Here is a 23,577-nt window from a genome sequence, read left to right as displayed (position 1 = left end):
AGCATTATTGTCTTTTCTAGCGAGTCATGTCTTCTCATAATATGGAAATAGTACAATAGCATCAGTCCTTTGTAGCCGCTCTTCCAAATCCTAGTCTTCTGATTTCTTAACCACAATCTCAGTTCTGATTTATGACTGAGACAAAATATGGAATTTAAAAAAATATTTCAATATCTTCAATGTCTGTTTTAAAGTTATAGAAATCATTTGTGATCGATCCTTATCCTAAAGAAGTAAAAGTAACTCAAATCCTTGCAGGATTGTTGGTAGCATTGGTAGCAGTTTTTTGTGGATTACAAGAGGTTCAATATCGCCTCTCTTTCCTGGGAAATTGCGCCTTGCCCTGCATTGTACTGCCTTCATTCATCATGGAGAGAAAGCTACCATATGACAACAGCTCAACACATGAAAACAAATTTTGTGAGCAATTGCTCCTTGCCGGGTGGTTTATTTGCTTGTATGCTATGTAGAGCCTCTGCTTCAACCAGCTGCTGCTGGAGATATGGCATGGAAAATCCAAATGAAATCCAAGAAAGCCCCATGATATGGTTTCCATAGGGTCACCATAAGTTGGAAACAACTTAAAGTCACACAACGACACCAAACAAGCAGAAAAGTTGAACCTGCACCTTGGAAGGCATAACACTTGCAGGCAGAAATACATATATACATACCTAATCTATTTCCTAGGTCAAGCAAGAAACTAAGGAAGAAAAGCAGTCCATTACTAATTGTCTAAAAAGGTAGTAAAAATGGCATGAAGGCATGTCCTGGTATTGGTATTGAGTAGCAAGAGAGGGCACAAGTGGGATGTAGACATTGAAAATGGTTGATCTGGAGATGATTGGCTCAGTTTACCCCCATTTTCACTTTTCCTGCCCTGCTAGCTGATGAGCCTCGACTCTGAAATGGAAAGTCTCAATCTCAAGTCAAACATGACACTCAAGATGGTGGAAGTTGAAGGAGTTCCTTTTTTCAACACAATTGCAGAGAACTGGGATTCCATTTGGAGCTTTAAAGCCCGGCCAGATGACCTTATCATTTGCACTTATCCCAAATCAGGTAAAGGGAGCAAGTATGGTAGTGTGGCAACAGTAATGGGATAAGGTGCTATAGAACCCCAGAATATGAGGGCCTGTGGCTGAATTATGGATCATCTCATTTTTTTCCACTCTCTTCTCTCTACAAGGGACCACTTGGATGCAAGAAATAGTGGACATGATCCAGCAAGGTGGTGACCCACAAAAATGTGCACGTGCCCCCATCTACACACGGATTCCCTTGTTAGAGATGTGTCCTCCAAGACCAAGGTCCTTTGGTGAGAAGGAAGTACTACATCAGAAATATAATGAGTGAGAGAGATCTGAAGGTTCTCTCATCATGAGAGAGTCAGACTGCTGTAGTAGTCTAAGTATTGTACTCAGACTGTGGGAGGTTTCAAATCCCCATTCTGCCATGGAAGCCCACTGGTGATCTTGGCAAGTCATGCTTTTTCCACCCCATCCAGAGCAAGGATAGTGAATGTTTGGAGCCTGTAGGCTAAATAAGCCCCATAGGAGACCTTGAATGGTAACATATGCAAATAAATAAATAATATCAGTTTTTATAAACCCAAATTTCCAAAAAGGCCTTCTGGAGGAACATTTTCACTACACTGTGAAGTGGATTAGAGCCATTTTTGGTTCACTTTTACAACCGAGAGTGACCTGGAAGTCATTTCCTGTTTTAAAAACACCCACTCCTGTGCCTGAAATGGTCCAGAGGAGTTACAGATGTGATGAAAATGTCTCCCACACTTTCTAGAGGGCAATTTGGATTAGAAAACGTGTTTCTTTGTTTGTTTTACCCTATGGGACACTAGGGTTAACAAAAAATGGTGTTGGGGCCCCCACATACACTCTTAGAGGAGGGTAATGGCAAAAATCCTCTGAATAAATTAAACCTTATGATATGGTCACCCTAAGTCAGAATTGACATGAAGACCTGAAGATAGCAGCAAAAGCACTCACCATCTCAGCGTGAGGCTGAATGTCTCCTTCTGATGTTTCAGGCTTTGAACTGGCGGAAGCAATGCCCTCTCCACGCTCAATCAAAACTCATCTTTCTGTCCAGCTCCTACCACCTTCTTTCTGGCAACACAATTGCAAAGTAAGTACAGGAGAAGGTGGGAAATGGCCAAAGAGAGGGCCTAATAACTTAACCTGAGTGCCAACGTATATCTGAATCCATAGCTGAGCGGAACAGATATCTACGCCAATAGTTTTAGTGAGGAGATTTTTTTCAATATAAAAAGAGGCTCTTAAGATACGTAAGGTGACTATGAGCCCGTACAGATAGGCCAAAATAAAGCTGCTTCAGGTCACTTTGGAGGTATGTTGTTTAAATGATGCATGTGTCTGAAGAGGCCAGAAGAAGCACCAAAGCCACGCTCCAGTTCTAAGTACTGGAGCACAGCTTTGGTGCAGCTTCTGGCCTCTTTAAACGGCATACCCCTAAAGTGACCCAAAGCAGCTTTATTTTGACCTGTCTGTAAGGGCCCTATGTATCCTATTCTACATAGAAGAATCCTTTGTTTTGAAGTTTGTTAGATAACAGTCCTCTATTTGAAGGTGTGCATAGTGTACTGTAGGCAATGGGAATCTTTTCTGGGTAGGAGAGATCTCCCAGTAGCTTATGGCAGTATGGCTGGGTTTGCAATAGATGACATGGATCTTGCCAAAGCTGAACAGCAGCTTGAGGAATCTATTACACCATACATGGAAAGACGTTTGGAGGATGGGGAAGCTTCCAGATCATGCTGTTTTTAACAGGTGTGAAAATGTGAATCTAAAAAAAAAAAAAACATCCAAAATGCATCTAATAGTCTGCAGAAAATATATTATTAGTCTCATCTCATTCTAAAAGGCTGGTTTATCCATTTCCAGTCATCAGGAACCCACCATTTCACACGTACCCTATCTTGCCTCTTGCCACATTATACTCTGGTTTCTGGATGTTCATGTTGATCCATGTAAGAAATCTAATTGGGGTATTAGTGATCCCTGGAGCCAGGATAAAACCTAAGCTCCTCACTTTTTGTATTGGTCACTGTGGTGTTCTAATAAATGCCCCCCAAAAAAGTGCTGAAAAAGAAGGAGAGGAGAAGATTGAACAGCTTGTTCAGAGCTTGAAAAAGTTACAGTTTTGGACAACAACTCTCCACATTCCTAGTGTAGCTGTGCAGGGAGTTGAATTCCAAAAAGCTACTTTTCCAGGCTCTGAAGTGGAACTGAAATTCCTGTCTTCCTTTCATTTTGCTTTTCCCCCATAGATCATTTATGTGGCCAGGAACATCAAGGATTGTGCAGTCTCCTATTTCTACTTCCACCTCATGCACTCTTATTTCCCAGAACCTGGAAACTGGAACCAGTTTCTGGAGATCTTCACTGCCGGGAAAGGTATGTGGAAGGTGGACAACAACAATGGTAATGTTCAAGATAGCCTTGTAATCCATTAAAAACAAAACAAAAAACTGCCTGGACACCTAGGAGATTATCACATGGGGGACAGGACATCATTGTCCAGTCTATGTCCCATCCTCCCACATGATCGTGGGAAGGACTTTTAGAAAACGTCACGCTTATCCGGACATTATCCCGTCTGGAAAGCGCAAGTGACAATGATTACACAAAAGATTTTCATATGACATTGTGTTGATCCTGTCATTGTCCCATCATTGTCCCATCATTGAAGTTTTGCATTAACGGGAGTTCGCATTAATGCAGTGTTACTTCATTGACAGGATAATGACAGGATCAGCACTATGTTATAAATGCCTTGCGCTCAATCACTGTCATGGACAGGATAAGGATGAAGGAGCAATCCCATCCCTATCCCGTCTGTGTGTGATAATCTCCATAGTTTCTATATAGGAGAGGGTCATTGGACTTATTTGTTAGCTAATGGTTAAATGACTGACTTAATCCTTTTAATCTCATGCCCTCCAACTATCTTGATTTATCAGGGACATACCTGATTAATCCCCTGTCATTCCATTTTTCAGCTATCTTTGAAATATTCCAGTTTCTTTTTCTTTCTCCCACTTTACTCCATTGTTCTCAACTTGCTTCCTGCAAAGTAAGTTCAAAGCAAAAATAGTTTGCCTTGACTTAACCCAGCAGGATAAAGGAGAGCAGGGAACAGAATGTAGACTCAGGCAAAAGCAAACAGTTGCAGCCTGTCCTAGGTTGTGTGTTCTTGCTCATTAATAATTTTTGCCAATTTGACCACATTATGACTTTGTTTGGACACATGTGTCCTAGTTTTCATCCAGGCTGAACGTATGGAACTGTTGTCCAACCCAGAAATACCAGAATGTATAACCTGATTCTCTTTTACAGTGATCTGGGGCAGTTGGTTCGACCATATTCGTGGTTGGTGGGAGGCTAAGGATCACCACCCAATTCTCTATCTCTTTTATGAAGATATAAAGGAGGTGAGCATCCAACACACACACACACACACACAGAGAGAGAGAGAGAGAGAGAGAGAGAGAGTCCCAAACCCTCCATATTAAAACATTTATTTACAGTGGACCCTTGTTATCTGCTGGGGTTTGGTTCCAAGATCCTTTGTGAATAACAAAATCTGTGGATGCTCGTCCCATTAAATATAATGACATAGCAAAAAGGTGTCCCTTTTTAAAAATGGAAAATCAAGGTTTGATATTTGAAATTTATACTTTTTTTGAACATTTTCAAACTGTGGATGCTTGAATCCGTGCATAAAAAGGGCCGACTGTACATAAGAATATCCCTTAAAGAATTGCTCCAGATAATCTCTCATGCTGTTAGTCTCTAAAGCAATATTCCAGTCAAATCAAGCAAAGTGTTTAGTGATGTTTTCTAGGGCAGCTTCTCAGGCACAAACACAACCCTGTTCAACAGTCCTCTCTCTCTCTCTGCTTCCCCTTTCTCTCCGTAGGATCCAGTCCGAGAAATCTGCAAAATTGCCCAATTCCTGGGTTTAGAGCTCTCAGAACAGGTGGTAAATCAGATTGTACAGCACACAGTCTTTGAAAACATGAAAGTGAATCCATGGGTTAATTATACCACTTTGTCTCCTTCAATTATGGACCATACTGTCTCTCCCTTCATGAGAAAAGGTAAGAAATAACAGCCGGTTTTTAGTTTCAGATTAAATGTATGCAAATATCAGAGTCACTAGAAGAGACCAGTATGTGGTATAGACCCTGGAAATACTATTTTTTCAGATAAGAAGAATGCCCAGGCCAGCATTCTGGTGTTACATCCAAGTATGTAACCTTCCCACCCTTTGAGTGATAGACCCTTTCTGGATGTCAAGAAGCAGAGAAACATGATTTATGCTTACTAATCTGTAGTGGACTACAACCCTGGAGACCAGGGTTCACTTTTCTGCTCAACCATGAAACCCACTGGGTGACCATGGGCCAGTCACACACTCTCAGCCTCAGGGGAAGGCAACAGCAAACCTCCTCTGAACAAATCTTGCCAAGAAAACGCCATGATAGGTTCACCCTTAGTGTAGTTGAAGGCAGACAACAACAACAACAATTCCCATAAGTGTTTGCAGTCTGTGCTGTAAGGTAGACTACAAGTGATCTTATGTAAATTTAAGGAACCAAACATGAAAAATAGTGGTCTTTCTTCTTCCAATGTAATGATAAACAATAGTTACATTACAAAAATAAACCTATAAGTTTACCAAGGCTTTCTGAGGAAAGTAAAACAACTGCAGGAGTATGTTCTAAGTCACATTCTCCATCATATGTGGACAACAATGAGGCCCAACAAAAACCAGAGTAGCACAGCGCCTGAGAAGGATTGCATATTTGTTCTAGAACATTTCAGAAAATCCTTTGGAAAGTAACTGGGGTTCTCTGGCAGATGTGCAGAGGGCCTTCAAGAAATAAACTGATATGGGAAAGTGTTCCAAAAGAAATTTTAAAAATGAAATTTTGTGAGTTTTATTACCAAAGAAGTAAGAAAACAAAATTGTTGAGAGTTTATTTCTGGATGTTTTTGTTACCTGAAGGCACTGTAGGAGACTGGAAGGAACACTTTACTGTGGCTCAAAGTGAATGGCTGGATGACATCTGTGCCCGGAAACTTGAAGGCAGCGGACTGACCTTCCGCACACACCTGTAAACACATTTCAATGTGCCTCCCAGAGACTTTACTAAAACATGTCTGAAGTAATTGATTTCACCTGCTCTGCTCCTTCCACACAAGGGGTTCAGTGTGGAATTACCATGCTTTTTTCACTCACTTTTTATGGGACTTTCACACAACACAGTCATTAAATCACAATTCTCCTTTATTGTTTTTTCCTAAGATGCCTGACCTTTTTTTTTAATGGTACAGTTTTGACATAGTCAGTGATCAACTGGTCAAAGATGAACCCATCACAACTTAGCACACATGCACTGTAATCTTTACATTTAGTGGCAGTTTATCACTCCATTTTTTTCCGGGGTAGTAGCCATCATAGACCATAGCAATAAAAAGACAGAGTGGTAAAAGATGAACAAGTTTAGTTCAGTATTAGCATTTGTGGACTGCAGCTGAATTGCAGTCCACAAAACCTTTTTCTAAAAAAAATGTTAGGGTCTGGTAGGAAAAAAGATGGAAGAAACCACAGGAAAATACAGTGGCTGCAAACTGGACAGTTTAGCCCAAGACTACAGTTGAAAAGCTGTCCAGCAGTGGCAGGTATAGATCATCATACTGATACAGTTCCATTACATCTGTACCCCTAGCCACCACACAAACATCTTCTTGGTTTGTTCTTCAGGTCACTAGGTAGAATTAAAAAACAACAACAATTAGTGTAAAGCAAGGTTGCATCCGGAGAGATGGCTCCCACCATCACCAATCAAAGAAATTATTTAACTATCCCATCGCGCGTGTGTGTGGGGGGGGGCACATTTTCTCTGTAATGAAGAAAAGATGAGAGCAACAGTGGCTGAAAAAGGGAGGTTTACAAGTGGAAGATAAGGATTCTGATTTCTGGACCATCATAAAACTCTGTGAATTATTACACAATAAATTCTGAATTTGGAAGCATCCCCAGGTACATGGAATGATCTCTGAACCTGAGCGTATATTTTTGTACTTTGCGTGCTAATATTTTGTGCTATGTGCTTGAATAAACTGATGTAGATCACAAGGCTGAAAACTACTCTGTGTGAGTCTGTTTCACTGGTATCCCAAAGAACATCTGTGTTCTATTCCTACACCTACTGTACATGCCAGATGTTCCTTCAGCTGATAGATAAATATCTGTCATGGAGCCTGGAAAGGTGCAAGACCTTTTTGGAGACAAATCAAACGGTCTAATATTATGGATTATTCTACCTCTCTGTTTTTCTGAATTTGATAGTCCACAAAGAAAGATAAAACTGTAAAGCTGCTGCCTCCTCCTTCTCCTCCTTATCCCACCTTTTCCCCAGTTTGGAACTCAAAGCAACTGACAGATTAAAAAATATATATAGTTAAAATGGATACAATACTATTTAAAATACATTAAACAATAAAAAAATAAAACCAGTTAAGCCATAAACTGCACCAAGTACAATTGTTGCAAGTCTGAACGACGGAATAACTTGGTTTCCAAACTGAGTGAGTTATTTAGTAGTGTGAATGAGCTTCCCCTCTCTCTGAGGCCCAGAGGAGAAGAGCCAGACAACAATTTACTCAGAAGCATGAAAGTTGGTAGACTGCAACACAACTCTTGTATGCTACAAGGGCCCAGTGGATGCCCAGCCTCCAATGCAGAGAAGAACCAAGGGGACACTGCTTTATTGAGGCCTTCAGGCAATCCATGGCAGTTTAGAAGTGTCAAATGCTGGTGTGTGTGTGTGTGTGTGTGTGTGTGTGTGTGTGTATAAAGAATGCAGGTTTGTTATGTCATCCTGTCTAAATAAATCAGTTTCTTTTTACTTTTTACAACAAGTTGCTTAAATGTGTTTGTGTTGGTTTTGGACTTTTCTCAATGGTTACACAATTGGACCATAGGGCTGCAGTTGCCACCAAAAAATTAAAAAAAGACCCAGTTCCAGCCATGATCAAAGTGGTCTTGAAGGCCAGCAGTTCCCTCCAGATACAAATTGCTCTGGGGTGCAGAGGGCAAGATGGATGAGCCCCACTGCCATTTTTCCCAGTTTAAGGAGGCTGAAGCCTTACAAGTGCATTCCACAATATCAACGGCTTTTGCTTGCAGAGAGATTGGCAACTCCTCCATAAAGACTTGAAAATGGCAATGATACAACAGAGACAATGAGCTACCAAAGGCAAGGAAGGCAGGTATGAGAATGGAGAATGATAGACACTGAGTCCTGTTTCCCTGCACTCTTGTGTAACCCCCTTCCAGCAATTTCTGCCCACCTTCAGGGTCAAGGGACTGAACGGGTTTTTACCCCAAAGATATTTGAAGAAAAATATAAGAACTATGATAGACATTATCGAACTATTTAAAGACAAAAAAGACAGGGAATTGGCTATTATTCTAATTGATATGGAAAAAGCATTTGATAAAGTTAATTGGAATATAATTTTTGAAATTTTAAAAAAGGTAGGAATCCAAAACAAATTCATGAATTGGATAAAGGCCATCTATAAAGAACAAGAAGCATACTTGATTATAAATAGAGAAAAAACTAAAGTTGTAAAAATTAAACAAGGCACAAGACAGGGATGTCCCTTATCCCCTTTATTATTCATTATGGTTATGGAAATATTAATCAGAAAACTAGATCAGAATAAGGAAATCAAAGGTGTTAATAATAAAGGGATCGAGTTTAAATCATTGGCCTTTGCAGATGATTTAGCTATCTTCCTAGAAAATCCCGCAATAAGCATCAGACCTCTAATAAATGAATTAAAAGAATTTGAAATGATATCTGGACTTAAAATAAATAAAAGTAAGACTAATATATTGACGAAGAATTTAAATAAAACTGTAGAAAAAGAGATGATGGAAATCTCTGGCTATAATGTAACAAAAAAAGTTAGATATCTGGGAATAGAAATTACTACAAACAATATAGATCTATTTAAAAATAATTATACTAAACTTTGGAGGCAAATAAAAAAAGATATCGATAATTGGAAATCTTTAAAACTTTCTTTATTAGGAAGAATAGCATGCATAAAAATGAATATTCTACCAAAAATACTATTCCTATTCCAAACAATACCGATTATAACAAAAGAAAAATCAATCCAGAATTGGCAGAGGGATTTGACAAAATTTATTTGGTTAGGGAAAAAACCCAGAGTTAGAATGAAAACTCTTCAAGATGCCAAGGAAAGAGGAGGTTTGGCGGTTCCAGATCTAAAAGTCTACTACCAAGCAGCATGCTTAACATGGGTGAAAAATTGGCTAGAATTGAAAGAACAAAAACTATTAAAATTGGAAGGAAATAATTTGAGTTTTGGTTGGCACGCCTACTTGTACTACAACAAAGCAGAAATTGACAGAGAATTTAACAATCACTGCGTTAGGAAACCACTGTTATGGGTTTGGAAAAAAGTTAGAAAGAAACTTGGAGAGAAAATTACAATGGATACTTCACCACAAGAAGCTTTTCTCTGGAGGGAAAAAGGGGTAGTAGAAAATTGGCTAAGATATAGAGATTTATTAATAAAAGAATCAAATAATCATAGATTTAAAATGTGTTTCACACTTTCCTCAACTAGACCGTAGTGCTGTAGTTTCCACAAAAAAATCCAGTTCCACCCATTATCAGAGTGGTCTTGTAAGCCAGCAGTATTATCCCAATGCAAGTTGCCTGGATGGTTCAGAGGGTAAGGTGAATGGGGGCCCCTCTATGATTTATCCCAGTTTAAACTGGCTGGTACCTTATAAATGCATTCCAAACTTTCAAGCATGATCACGTTGGCTTGCATATGTGAGACTTGGAATTACTCTGACCAAAAATCCACGACAAACTTCAGGTAGATCAGAAAGTTTATTGTAAGGACTAAGTAGAAGCATTCCTGGCCACGTCTTTGTTAAATCTGAAGAACTCCAAATAGAGACAGAACCTTAGAATTCCCCAGACCCCTCCCTTTGAGTTGGTTCCCTTCGGTTCAGCCTTTGATGTAGAATTTCTCCCTTTGTTCTGAAGGGGCGCAAGGAGGGGGTTTTTGGCCATTTGGTTCCTAGTTCCTCTACCAAGTAGAGACCTAAGGCTATATGCACCTTTGGTATCAGTTTCCCAACAACCCCTCATAAACTGCCTGACTGCCATGCAATACGTGACCATCCGGCCCATTCCTCATGGTGGCAGCCCCCCTATTCTCAAAGTGACTGGCTATATATATCTCTACTTCCTCTCTCTATATGCGTATCTATATCTTCCCTATTTGTGGGTGAGAACCTATTCCCTGACCCCCACTCTGCGGTCTATCTCTATCTATCTATCTATCTATCTATCTATCTATATCTATCTCTACAAACCTCATGGCAGAATACACCCTGAATGACTGACTGAAGGTGGATTCTGACAGTGTATGTATTGGCTACACTACAATGAAGACTTAGAATGGAAATGGATTGAAAGATTAGGCAAGAAAAGTAAAGATGAGCCCCTTGTAGAGAATGACAACCATTGACTCCTGTTTCCCTGTTTGTCCACTATCCTCTTGCAGCAATCTCTGTTCATTTTCAGGGTCAGGGGGCACCTTCTAAGGAGGTAAATGTAATGTACAGCCAGCTTGCAACATGACTTTAGGAGCAGAAGGTGGAGCAGACACCCACCCAACCCTGGACTTTGGTCTTTCATTTTTCAGATTCAATCTAGTCTTTCCTTTCATCAACAAGGTAGTGCATCTGGTGATCTGCAAACTAAAGTAAGTATACAAAAAGGAGTAGTGGTTCTAAACAGCATTTTAGAAGTCCTTCTCCGAGCTGTGTGGAAATGCTGGAAGGATAAAGTGCTAAAAGATAAGGACCTGGCAGGAGAGGGGCATTATGGAGGAAAGGATAATAGTTGGAGGACAGCATTTTTGCTCCTTGAGTGGATGTTCATTTTTGTTTTAACCTTGAGTCAATCTGATTCATGGCAACCCTGTGGATGAGACATCTCTAAGATTTCCTATCCTCCACTGCTCTGCTAAGGTCCTGCAAATTCATGCCCATGACCTCCCTGATTGAGTTTCTCCATCTGTTGTGTGGTATTCCTCTCCTTAGTCTTCCATCTACTTTTCCTAGCGTTATTGTCCTTTCTAGTGAACTGTGCTTTCTTATGTTGTGGCTAAAATATGACAGCCTCAATTTTGATTATCTGGCTTCCAAAGAGGTTTCAGGCTTTATCTGTTTCATGACCCATTTGTTTATCTTTTTGGCTGTCCACAGTATTCTGTGCACTCTTCTCCAGCACCACATCTCAAATGAGTTGATTTTTTCCCCCTATCTGCTTTTGTTTACTGTCTGGCTCTTACATGTGTACATGGTGATAAGGAATACAATGGTTTGGACTATTCTAACTTTACTATTTAGTTGTATGTCTTTACTCCTTATGATCTTGTCTAGTTCTTTCATAGCTGCCTTTCCCATTCCTAGTCTTCTTCTGATTTCTGGGCAGCAGTATGCATTCTGGTCAATATTTGATACAAGGTATGGGGATTCTTTATTTCGATTTCCTCATTGTCAAATTTATGTATTTCTTTGGTGGTCATTATTTTGGTTTTCTTTATGTTTAGTATTAAGATGGTCTTTGTACTTTCCTTAGCAACTGTTCCAAGTCTGTGATGTTATCTACCAGTATTATGGTATCATCTGCATTATCGTAGATTGTTTATGTTCCTTCCTCCTATCTTCACTCCTCTTTCTTCTGGGCCCTGCTTTATGGCACTTAAATCCTCCCCTCCTTTTTTTATACATTCAAAGATACACTAATTTCTTTAGAACTGGGATCTCAGTGTGCTGTGGGTCACATTCCCCAGCCAGGGACGTAATTCTTCTTGTCAAAGGAAGCAAGGAGTTTTTTGTGGGGGGTTTGGGCTATGTGACCATGTTCTAGAAGAGTTTCTTCCTGACGTTTCGCCAGCATTTGTGGCTGGCATCTTCTCTAGACCAAAAGCCCCACAAAAAACTATGGCTGCTGGCCACAAAAGCCTTCAATTCCACAAAGCAAGGAGTACTTTTAGTAATTTTCTTCTTGCTCTGAGAAAGTTTTTGAAAATTGCAGTTTTCAATTACTTTTTGCAGTTCTGGAATCAAGACTTACTCTATGCAAAATTAGCACATGGTTGTTTTATGCAATGCTGTTTTGGATACAAAACAATTTTGTGCAAATCACTTTCACATGAAAGCGGGCTGAAAAGTGCTTTCCCGTCCCTATCCCATCCCTGCCAAATATGACAGGTCATGATGTTCATGGTAAATATGAAATATGCTCAAAGGGGAATAAAAGCAATCAATGTTTAATAGTCTGAAATGGGAATAAAAATGGTAGAGGGCATGTCTTGGTACTGAATGGCAACAAGTAGGATGTAGGCATGGCTGGTTTGGCTGATCACCCAAATTTTCACCTTTCCTGTCCTGCTAGCCAATGAATCTGGAATCTGAATTGGAAGTTCTGAATCTCAAGTCAATCATGAGGCAGAAGCTGGTGGAAGTTGAAGGAGTCCCTTTGTACAGCAAAACTGCAGAAAACTGGGACTCCATATGGAGCTTTAAAGCCCAGCCAGATGACCTTATCATTTGCACTTATCCCAAATCAGGTAAAGGGTAAAGGGTGGTAGCATGGCAGTGTGGAGACAGTTTTGGGATGGGGTGCTATAGCAACCCAGATTCTGAGGGCCTCTGGCTGAATTATGGATCATCTTTAAGTCTCTTTCCGCTCTCCTCTCTCTCTACTAGGGACCACTTGGATACAAGAAATTGTGGACATGATCCAGCAAGGTGGAGACCCACAGAAATGTGCACGGGCCCCTATTGAAAAACGGATTCCCTTCTTAGAATTTTTTCCTCCAAAACCAAGGTTGATTGGTGAGAAGGGAATACAACATCAGATAGATAATGAGTGAGAGAGATCTGAAGGTTCTCTCATCATGAAAGAGTCAGACTGATTTAGGGGTGTAAGGCCCTTATCACACGAGCTCCTTATCAATGTTGCCTTAAGATTCTGGGAGATCACATTTCATATCCCCACTCAGTGATGGAAACCCACTGAGTGACCTTGGGCAAGTCAACCTCTCTCAGCCTTAGAACAGAGGTATGCAATTGTTGGAGGCTAGGGGCTCTGTAGGGGTGCGCGGGCTTAGTGGTTAAGATGCCAATTCTGACAATTGAAAAATCAGAAGGTTGGAAGTTCAAGGCCCAAGTGCCGCATGATGGGGTGAGCTCCTGTCACTAGTCCCAGCTTCTGCCATCCTACCAGTTTGAAAACATGCAAATCCAAGTAGGTAAATAGGTACTACTTTGGTGGGAAGGTAACAGCATTTGCTGCAGTCATGCTGTCCACATGACTACTGGAGTAGTCCTCGGACAACACTGGCTCTTTGGCTTAGTAACAGAGATGAACATTGCACCCTACAGTTGGTAACAACTAGACATTCATGTCAAGGGACTACCTTTACCTTTTACCTTTAGGGGCCATATTATCCCACACAGGAAACATTGGAGGACTGTAATATACATGCACACACATATCCCATATATAGTGCACCCTTCCCTTACGTGGGGATCCGTTCCGGATACCCCACCCCCTCCTGTGTAAGGGAAAAATGTGTATAGTGCCCCATTACCTGGTGCGCCAAGGCTTCTTCCAGTGCAGGCCTCCAACGTATGGTGGAAGCCGCGTAAACCATGCCCACATATAATGTGGGCATATATATATGAGACTCAAATGCCCTGTAAGGGGAATGGAGGTATTTTGTTATATTTTTGTATCCTTTGAGGCCATTTTTTTTAATGAAAGGCAGTGATCCAGAAGTCACTTATTATTCACTTCCTCTTTTTGAAAAGGCTTTTCCTGAAACTAACATGTGATAATCCCCTTGTCCACATTACCAGAGGACAGTTGGGGGCATTTAGGGCTAAAATATGTTTTTAACATCTATGGGGTCATGGATTCCACAAAAACCATTATGCAGGGAGCTGCATGCTGCCTATAGGCATTTTACCTCTATCTGGATTAAATCTTAATTGGGGCGGAATCCTGATTTTATCAGATGTTTTTTGCCACCTAATTTGCCACCCGAATACATCCCGGGTCCATCCCTGCTTCCAGAGCTGCACCTCCTGGCTCTTTTCAGGTCCAGGAGTTTTCCAGCTTGAGAAAATGGCTGGCGAAGCGCTCCTGGAAGTGGGCATAGACCCAGGCTGTATTCGAGCGGCAAATTAGGCAGCAAAAAACATCTGATAATATCAGGATGCTACACAAATTAAGGTTTAAACTGAATAGAGATAAGCTGAATTAAAACACCATGGAATAAGCTCCTAAGGTAATGACAAACCTCTTTTGAATAAATCTTGCCCAAAAAACCCCATGATATGGTTGCCCTGAGTCAGCGATGATCTGAAGGCATGAAGCAACAGAAACAACCATCACCATGAGGCTGAATGTCTCTTTCTGGTGTTTCAGGCCTTGAACTGGCGGAAGCAATGCCATCTCCACGCTTGCTCAAAACTCATCTCCCTGTCCAGCTTCTACCACCTTCTATCTGGCAACACAATTGCAAAGTAAGTGCAGGAGGATGTGGGAAATGGCCAAAGAGAGGGCCTAATAACTTAATCTGAATGCCAAGGTATATCTGATCATGGCATCCACATCTGAATGGAAAAGAAATCTACACAAATACTTATAAGAATGGCAGTAGCATCCCTAGAGTTGGTGTCACCCGGTATGGTAACTCATGGTGTCACCTCCCTTATTGACCTCCTCACATGCCACACCATACAGAATCATTAGTAATGGTGTGTTGTTGTTTTGTACTAACATTACTCATAAATTGCAATTCTAATATATAATTGAATGTCATGGTAATAGTTGTGACATAAAACAACTGACACTATTAAAATACCTTTAAATTACAATATCATGTGCAAAGTATTTACCTATGTATTGTTTCATGTGCTTAAAGTAGCATTTTAAAGAGATACAAGCAAACACCATAGCCTGTTTTTGCCAAATGGTAGCTGTCTGAGGAGCAATGGCATGATCCTCACTTAGGGTGTCACCTGGTGTGGTGCGGTGTCACCCCACATACACGCACCTCTTGTGATGCCACTGAAGAGTGGAGATGTTTTCAATAGAAAAAGATGCACTTAAATGATTTGCTCCCGTAGCATGGAGCATTTTTCTTGGAGGAGAACAAAAGACAGGCTTAAAGCAGAAGGATTCTTCTAAAGCTTTTCAAAAGCTATAAAAGGCTCCTACAGTGTGCAATGGGGACAGGCTGGTGAGCAGGATTCAAACTCCACCTCAAGCCCTAATGCATTTGCTGTACCCCTTTGAGAAATGCATCCTGTGTGGGGGCAAGTCTAGTCTGCTGCTCTTCAAAAAGGTTTTAGAAGGCTCCTGCGATGTGCAGTGGCAATAGGCTGCTGAGTAGACCTAAACCCCTGCCTCAAACCCAAAGTGCTGGCAACACTTCTTAGAGGGGAACAGTAAAAGTGTTAGGCAATGGGCTTGAGACAGGGATCTACAGGAAGCGGGGTCTTCCTGTTGGGCAAACATAAAGTACCACTTCCATTACATGACCAGTAGGCAAAAAGCAGTGAGATGGAAACATTGTTCAAAGGAAGAAAACCATTTTCTGGATGAGGTTAGCTGGAAAATGGGAGAAATAGTTTTTCTTATAGTTAGTATGAGGTCACCTATGTTATTCAGTATCCATTAATACCATATCCCACACATAGAATGAGAGGGGGCTTTTCCAGTGTAACGCATTAAATTTCATGTGACAAAATATTCCAAAGGGTATATGAGTATAAAAATAAGTAGAAATTGAATACTGATGGTTCGTTGAGCATTTTTAAAATTAATTGTAAAAATTATTTTAAAAACAATTGTGTATAACACTTGGCAATAAATGTATACAATGGAGCCCTGGTGGTGCAGTGGTTAAATGCCTGTACTGCAGCCATTTACTCGTAAACCACAAGGTTGCGAGTTCAAGACCAGCAAAAGGGCCCAAGCTCGACTCAGGCTTGCATCCTTCCGAGGAGGGAGCTAAAATGAGTACCCAGACTGTTGGGGGCAAATTAGCTTACTTGCTAATTAGCTTACTTGCTGTTCACCGCTATGATCTTTGGAATAGCGGTATATAAATAAAACAAATTATTATTAAATTATTATTATTTATTGTAATTTTGTAATTTTACAGATTGTGAAGAAGGGTTCATTATTATTATTATTATCAACCTTTATTTATGAAGCGCTGTAAATTTACACAGCGCTGTACATGCAATCTTTTTGGTTAGACGGTTCCCTGCCCTCGGGCTTACAATCTAAAAAGACATGACACAGAAGGAGAAGGGAGTGGTGGAGGGAAAGGGTAAGAACGCGTCATCTGAACAAATTAAAAAGCCTTTCTAACAATGACACAGCTCAACATACGTTTTGTTTCACAAAAACACTAGAGTATATCTCTCATTTTGAGAGCAGGCTGTCTGGTTGCTGATCACAGTTGATTGCGGGCCGATCACAGTTGGAGCGGCCAGAGACCGGTCTGCTTTGGCCCTGAGAAACATTAAAAATTAAAACAATTAAAACACTTAAAATACACATTACATACTGAAACACCACACCCAACTGAAGGTCTATGTAAATAAAGAGGTCATTTTAATTATATCTTTGTACAATATATACATTAATTATGCATGTTTTCTGTAGTATGACTTATAAGTATGGTGAGGTCTCAACATCTGTGGGCTTGCCATCTGCAGATCTAAGGAAGAACAAAGAACACATGAGAAAATGGAGAAAATATAACATTTAGAAATGTTACCCTTTTGGACTGCGACTCTTTAGATCCCGCAGCTAGCATGGATGTGGGTACTAGACTTGCATTCTTAAAAATAACATTTCCATGCTCTGAGCTGGAATTCTGGAGATTATCACACCAGCCCCTTTCTTACTGTGGTCACGGAAGTAATATAAAATGGTAATATACCATTTGTAGAGTGGCCACTACGGCACCTGTTTTCATGCTGCCCACATGCTCCTTTCCTGCCCTCTCACTGTCTTTTGCCTTTAGGATTTTTAAAAAACAAATTTCAACTTTCTTGCGCAATTCCAGGGCTCTGCAGCCAGCATGCATTTAGTAGTTTTTTCAACTTTCCCCCTACTTTCTCATGCAATTCCAGAGCTCTGCAGTCATGATACAGTGGAGATTATCAGATGGAGGAGCAAAGCGTTCTTATCCTGTCCTTCACCCATGGTATTTGCATGATCAAGGAGCAGATTATCACATCTCTGTGCACTTATCCCATTCTTCTCCCATCCATAAAGGGTAATGGAACCATCATTTGGTATTAACAGGAGTTTCCATTAATACCAAATGATGAGCCCATTACTCTTTATGGACAGGAGAAGAGCAGGATAAGCATGGGGGGGGGGGTGATAATCGTCTCCCCAATCGCGCGAATACTATGGGTTAAGGACAGGATAAAGACACTTTGCTCCTCCATCTGATAAGCTCCAGATTTGCAGAGCTCCAGAATTGCACAGAAAACTTTTTTAAAAGAATAAAATAAAAACGCTAGCAAGTGAAAGGGGAAAGGGAGGACGAGGGGCACTGACACAATGATGTTTATCACACTATACTCTTAATGAGCCATGATTCCAGTGTGACTCCTCTAGCTGCCTCCTGCTGCATTCTGGGATTTGCAGTTTTAAGGAGGGGTATTTAGAATTCTCAGGCACAGAACTTCTCTGCCTGAGAATTCTAAATACCCCTCCTTAAAACTGCCAATACCAGAATGCAAGAGGAGGCAGCTAGAGGAGTCACACTGGAATCATGGCTCGTTAAGAGTATAGTGTGATAAACCTCAATGTGACTGACAATCACACAACTGCCCTCGGAATGACTTTTCGCACGTAGGGCATTGTGGGATTGGCAGTTTGTTGACAGGTTTCCCCCATGAATAAAATGTGATGGCTGGGGGACAGGACAGCTACCGATGGGAGGCAGCATCATGTGATCAGCTTTGCCAAAGTCGCTTCCCTTCCAGGGAAACTGTGGTTTAAAAGCCACGTGTGGCAACCTAGGATTTCTGTGTCTTCCCTCAATTTTGTTCTTTTTCAACAGATCATTTATCTGGCCAGAAACATCAAGGATTGTGCAGTCTCCTACTTCCACTTTCACCTCATGAACAATACTTTACCAGAACCTGGGAATTGGAATCAGTTTCTGGAAGATTTCATTGCTGGGAATGGTAGGTGGAAGCTGTGGAAGAACAGAGAAAATGTTCAAGACAGGTTTATAGTCCAGCAAAAAAGGGCTGAGATACACAAATTCTGTCTCTACTAAGGGAAAAATAATTGCAGCTATTAGTTAACTAATGTTTCAGAGACTGGCATAGTCCAGTGAATCTCACTCTCCAACAGTCCTGATTTGGCAGGGTCAGTCCTAATTAATCCTCTCTCAACTCACTTTTCCAGCTGCTTTTAAAATGTCCCAGGCTGCATCTGCACTGCAAAAATAATCCTGTTTGACACCACTTTAACTGCCATGGCTCAATGCTAAGGAATTCTTTTCATTGCAGTCTCTGACAGAGAGCTCTGGTGCCACAACAAACCACAGTATAATTCCCAGGATTCTATAACATTGAGCCACTGCAGTTAAAGTGGTGTCAAGGTAGATTATTTCTGCAGTTCATATGCACCTTTTCCTCCTTTGGCCGCAGTTTATCTCAGTTGCTGCAAAAGGAATGCAATGTATAAAAGTCATTTGGACCCAGTATACAACGGGAGGGAGAGGAGAGCAGTTGTCAGAATCAGTGGTGTCACTGGGGTTGGTGTCACACACACCCATTGACCTCTTCCCATTTCACACCATACAGAATACTTAATAATGCTTTTTTGCACTAATGTTACTCATAACTCATAATTTCCATATACCACTGAATGTAAATGCTAATAGTTGTGACATGAACAACTAGCAAAATTAAAATTATACCTTCAAATTACAATATCATATGCACATCCTAAATGTATTTACATAGTGAAGATTTGGTTAAAATGTCATGCTTTTAAAGAAAATTTTAAAAGAATTAAAAATATTTAAAATTTAGAATGTGGAAATTTTAATTTTAAAATATTCTGGAGCCTTTCTTTTCTCCTCTCACTGATCTTCACCTCACTCAGTCTCACCATCTCTTAAAGTATTTTAAAAGGAAGCAGATGAATGCCACAGCCTGTTTATGCCAAAAGATAGGTATTTGAGGACCATTGGCATCACCACCCCCTTAGGGTGTTACCTGGTGCGATCCGCATCCCTGTCACACCTATAGTGATGCCACTGGTCAGAATCTTGTCCTTCCCTTGTAGAGTCAGGCAAAAGCAGACTGCTGCAGCCTCTCCCAGCTTGTGTGTTCTCATTAATCACTTTTACAATCATGACCCCACTATGTTCTTGTTTGACCACATCAGTTTTCATCTGTGAAATGTTAAAGGGTATGGTGTTGGTGTACCAGCATGGCATAGCGGTTTAACCATTGGATTATGACTCTGGAGCTCAAGGGGACATATTGTGTAATGAGTGCTCGTTCCCCAGTTCTAAAATGGAAACAGGCTTCCTCACTCGGATTCGGCCCACAGTTGAGAGATTCTGGGAGCTGCTGTCCTAAAAGTAACTTATCCAAGATCTGATCTCCTCCCCAAGAAAATTAAATGGTGGACCTTAACAGAAAGGTACATGAGCCAGCATGGTGTAGTGGTTTGAATGTTGGACTATGACTTTGGAGACCAGGGTTCAGTTCCCTGCTGGACCATGAAACCCACTGGGTGACTTTGACCAAGGCATAATCTCTCAGCCTCAAGGGAAGGCAATGGCAAACCCCTTCTGAAGAAACTTGCCAAGAAAACCCTGTGATAGGGTCGGCTTAGAGTTGCCATAAGTCAGAAACAACTTGAAGGCACATAACAACAAGGAACCTGGATGCCTTTTTAAATATTTTCCCTCCAACCTAGAAAAACTATAAGATACAACTTGAGTCTCTTTCGCAGTGAATTGGGGGAGCTGGTTCGACCACATTCGTGGTTGGTGGAACGCTAAGAGTGATCACCCAGTTCTGTATCTTTTTTATGAAGACGTGAAAGAGGTGAGCAAAACACATACCATTTCTCCATAGTAAAACATTTATCTGCACAAGGACACCCCGCCTAATATTGCCCTGAACAGTGACTCTCCTGCTGTCTGTTTCTCAAGCTAAATCCCAATTAGGCAAGAGGTGAGCCAGCGTGGCTTAGTGCTTTGAGTGTTGGACTACAACTCTAGAGGCCAGGATTCAATTCCCTGGTCAGCCATGAAACCCACTGGGTGACCTTGGGCAGCAAGTCACATGCTCTTGGCCTCAGAGGAAGGCAATGGCAAACCTCCCTTGAAGAAATCTTGCCAGGAAAACCCCATGATAGGTTTGCCTTAGGGTCACCATAAATCGGTAATGACTTGAAGGCACACAACAACAACAAAAATGTGGTCAGGCAGAGACACAGCCTGTCTAACAATATGTTCTGTCTTCTTTCCTTCTTTCCTTTCTTCCTCCATCCCTTGCTCCCTCCCACCCTTCAGGATCCAGCTCAAGAAATCTGCAAAATTGCCCAATTCCTGGGTTTAGAGCTTTCAGAACTAGTTGTAAACCAGATTGTACAGCACACAGTCTTTGAAAGCATGAAAGTGAATCCATTCGTGAATTATACCACTGTGCCTGCTTATCTTATGGACCATACTATCTCTCCCTTCATGAGAAAAGGTGAGAAAGAACAGCTGGCTTCTAATTTCAGATTAGATATGTGTGACTGTCAGAACCACCAAATGCAACTACAGTCAGCCCTCTATATCCAAGGCTTTAAGCATCTACGGCTTTAAAATAATCAAAATAAGTATAAATTCCCAATAGCAAACCTTGATTTTGCCATTTTATATAAAGGACACCATATTGCTTATGCTACTGTATTTAATGGGATTTGAACATCCACGGATTTTGGAATTCACAGGGGGTCCTGGAACCAAACTCTAGTGGATACCAAGGGCCCACTGTACCTGTAGTATATGGAATAGATCGGGGTGAGCAAACTACATCCTTCAGCTGCATGCTGGTCCCCAGGCCACTTTTGTTGCTCCTAGGGGCTCCCTGGCAACCAGCACAGGGGCAACTGGAAGAGGGGGATAGGCACCAGCAAGGGGGGGGGGCAGCAGGTGAGCAAGTTAGGCGGAAGTTAATGGGACTGGAAGGGAAGGGGCAGCCCTTTACCCCCATCACTACCAGCAACCCTCCACAATGGGTGTCATCAAAGGTAGTGATGCCACTGTGTTCTAGGTCACATTCTCCATCCCAGCTGTGAAACAATGAGACTCATCAGAACCAAGGCAGGACACTGCTTCAGAAGGATGGAATATTTGTCTAGACTAGTCTAGACCATTCCCTAAAATCCTTTGGAAAGTAACTTGGCTTCTCTGGCAGATGTACAGGGTTTACTTAAGAAATAAATATGGGAAAGTGTACCCAAAGAATTAAAAAATTAAGTTCTGAGGGGTTATATACGTAGTAGCAAGAAACAAAGGCGAACAAGATTGCTGATAATTTATTTCTGAATTGTTTTGACATCTAAAGGCATTGTAGGAGACTGGAAGAAACACTTTACTGTGGCTCAAAGTGAACGGCTGGATGGCATCTGTGCCCAGGAATTTAAAGGCAGCGGCCAGACCTTCCGCACACAGCTGTAGGCACATTTCAGTGTGCCTCTCAGAAACTTTCACAAAACATGCTTGGAGTAATTAACTTCACCTCCACTGCTCCTTTCATACTGTTCAGTGTGGAACTGCCATGTTTTCTTCATTCAATTTTTTATAGTGTATTCGCATGACAGTCATTTAATCTGTGTATGTGTGTGTGTGTTTTCTAAGCTGCTTCCTTCTTTTCCCTATTTCAAGTTTGGTTTTGGGTTTTGTTTAAAGACCACATAGTAATAGTAGTGCAATTTCCTCAGGCCATTTTTGTAAACCAAGAACCAGAACAAAACAGAAATTGTGCAACTACTCCATATTTTTAAACACAATTTCTGTGGAATTAAGAAATGGTGGGAAAGCATGGGAGAGTTATAAGTGGAAGATGACAACTTTGATTTCTACTACACCACCTATAAAACTCCATGTATCATTACCGAATACATCTATGTCAGGAAGCATCCCCAGGTACATGGAATGATCCAGCAAGTGAGAACTTGAGTTTATATCTCTGTACTTTGCTTGCTAATATTTTGTGCTATGTGCTTGAATAAACTAATCTAGTTCACAAGGTTGCAAACTATTCTGTGTGGATCTGTTTCACTAGCATCCCAAAGAATATCTGTGTTACATACAGCACAGCTACATGCCGGCTGTTCTATCTGTCATGGAGGCTGTGAAGAAGCAAGACCTTTTCAGTGAAAATTACACTGTGTAATATTAGGGATGACTCTGTTTCTTGATATTTGTCTCAGCAAGAAGGAGCATACTGGTCGGAGATGTTTTGCTGCTTCAGGCAGAATGGCACCATCCTCCAAATCCAAGTTACGCATATCCTATTAAAAGGCAGCCAAGTCAATTCTCAACCAGAAGCAGAAAATCCCACAAGCATGTCCCCAACCTCCACCCTGGCTGTACAAATAAAATAGCAAGAATTAAATACAGTACTGTACTGCATATACTCCTGTGTATAAGTCTAAAAACTGTAGTAAAAATGTTGATAAAAAAACCTGAGTCGACTTATCCACTATATGTACTATAATTTGTATTTAAAAATGAACCATCCCCTTGTGGAAGGCAAGAGCGTAATCTGTGCAGGAAGAACTGATCCCCTCTACTCTCTCATCCAGACTTTAGGCCTTGCACCATGGGAAGTGTAGTATTTAGGCCTTCCCTGAATAGATACCCGGCCTAGGGTTGCCATAACCCGGTGGGGGGCGGGAATTTCCCGCTTTTGGACCGTCTGCACGGTCACGGTACAGTTTGCCCCCACCCCCGGGCTTTTTTATTGCGCCGCTATGGCGGTGCCTTTGGCCGCTCTTCTGGCCGCCGCCGCCACCGCGGTTCGGTAGGTGCTCCAGCGCGCCCACACTCTCAGTATTTAATTTTCCCGGGCGCGCTGGAGGAGCCAATAGCGGAACAGCCTGCCCCCTGCTTCAGGAGTCTCTGACTGCTGGCAGGGGGCGGGGCTGTTCCAGCTCTCTGCCCCCATTGGCCGCCCAGGTTAAAGAGGAGGAGCTCTCCTCTGTTTACTTCCTGGGCCGGCGAGCGGCGAAGGACTGAGGCGGCGGGCGGAGGAGGGCACCGGGCAGCCCCCGCCGCAGCAACAAAAGCGGCAGCTGCAGCAGCAGCCAAAGGGAGAGGAGAGGACCAA

General features: G+C 41.5%; 2 protein-coding genes across 2 annotated transcripts; both read left to right on the top strand.

Moving 5' to 3' along the window:
- The first annotated feature begins 890 nt into the window (after positions 1–890).
- On the top strand, positions 891–6,353 carry LOC149303569 (sulfotransferase 1C2-like). The gene is made up of 7 exons (XM_089480302.1): positions 891–1,062; positions 1,190–1,318; positions 2,051–2,148; positions 3,311–3,437; positions 4,380–4,474; positions 4,963–5,143; positions 6,055–6,353. The coding sequence occupies exons 1-7, from the start codon at positions 891–893 to the stop codon at positions 6,165–6,167; spliced, it is 915 nt and encodes a 304-aa protein (XP_089336428.1). The 3' UTR covers positions 6,168–6,353.
- Positions 6,354–12,577: 6,224 nt separating this feature from the next.
- LOC149303568 (sulfotransferase 1C2-like) lies at positions 12,578–22,414 on the top strand. The gene is made up of 7 exons (XM_089481178.1): positions 12,578–12,749; positions 12,889–13,017; positions 14,615–14,712; positions 18,285–18,411; positions 20,204–20,298; positions 20,769–20,949; positions 21,811–22,414. Exons 1-7 carry the CDS (start codon positions 12,578–12,580, stop codon positions 21,921–21,923), a joined length of 915 nt encoding a protein of 304 aa, XP_089337304.1. The 3' UTR covers positions 21,924–22,414.
- Positions 22,415–23,577: the final 1,163 nt, after the last annotated feature.

Source organism: Sceloporus occidentalis, unplaced genomic scaffold (genome assembly GCF_023333645.1).
Source record: "Sceloporus occidentalis isolate IW3139 unplaced genomic scaffold, rSceOcc1.0.p SCAF_14, whole genome shotgun sequence".
NCBI classification, from domain to species: domain Eukaryota; kingdom Metazoa; phylum Chordata; class Lepidosauria; order Squamata; family Phrynosomatidae; genus Sceloporus; species Sceloporus occidentalis.
This window is presented reverse-complemented; position numbering and strand designations above follow the sequence as displayed.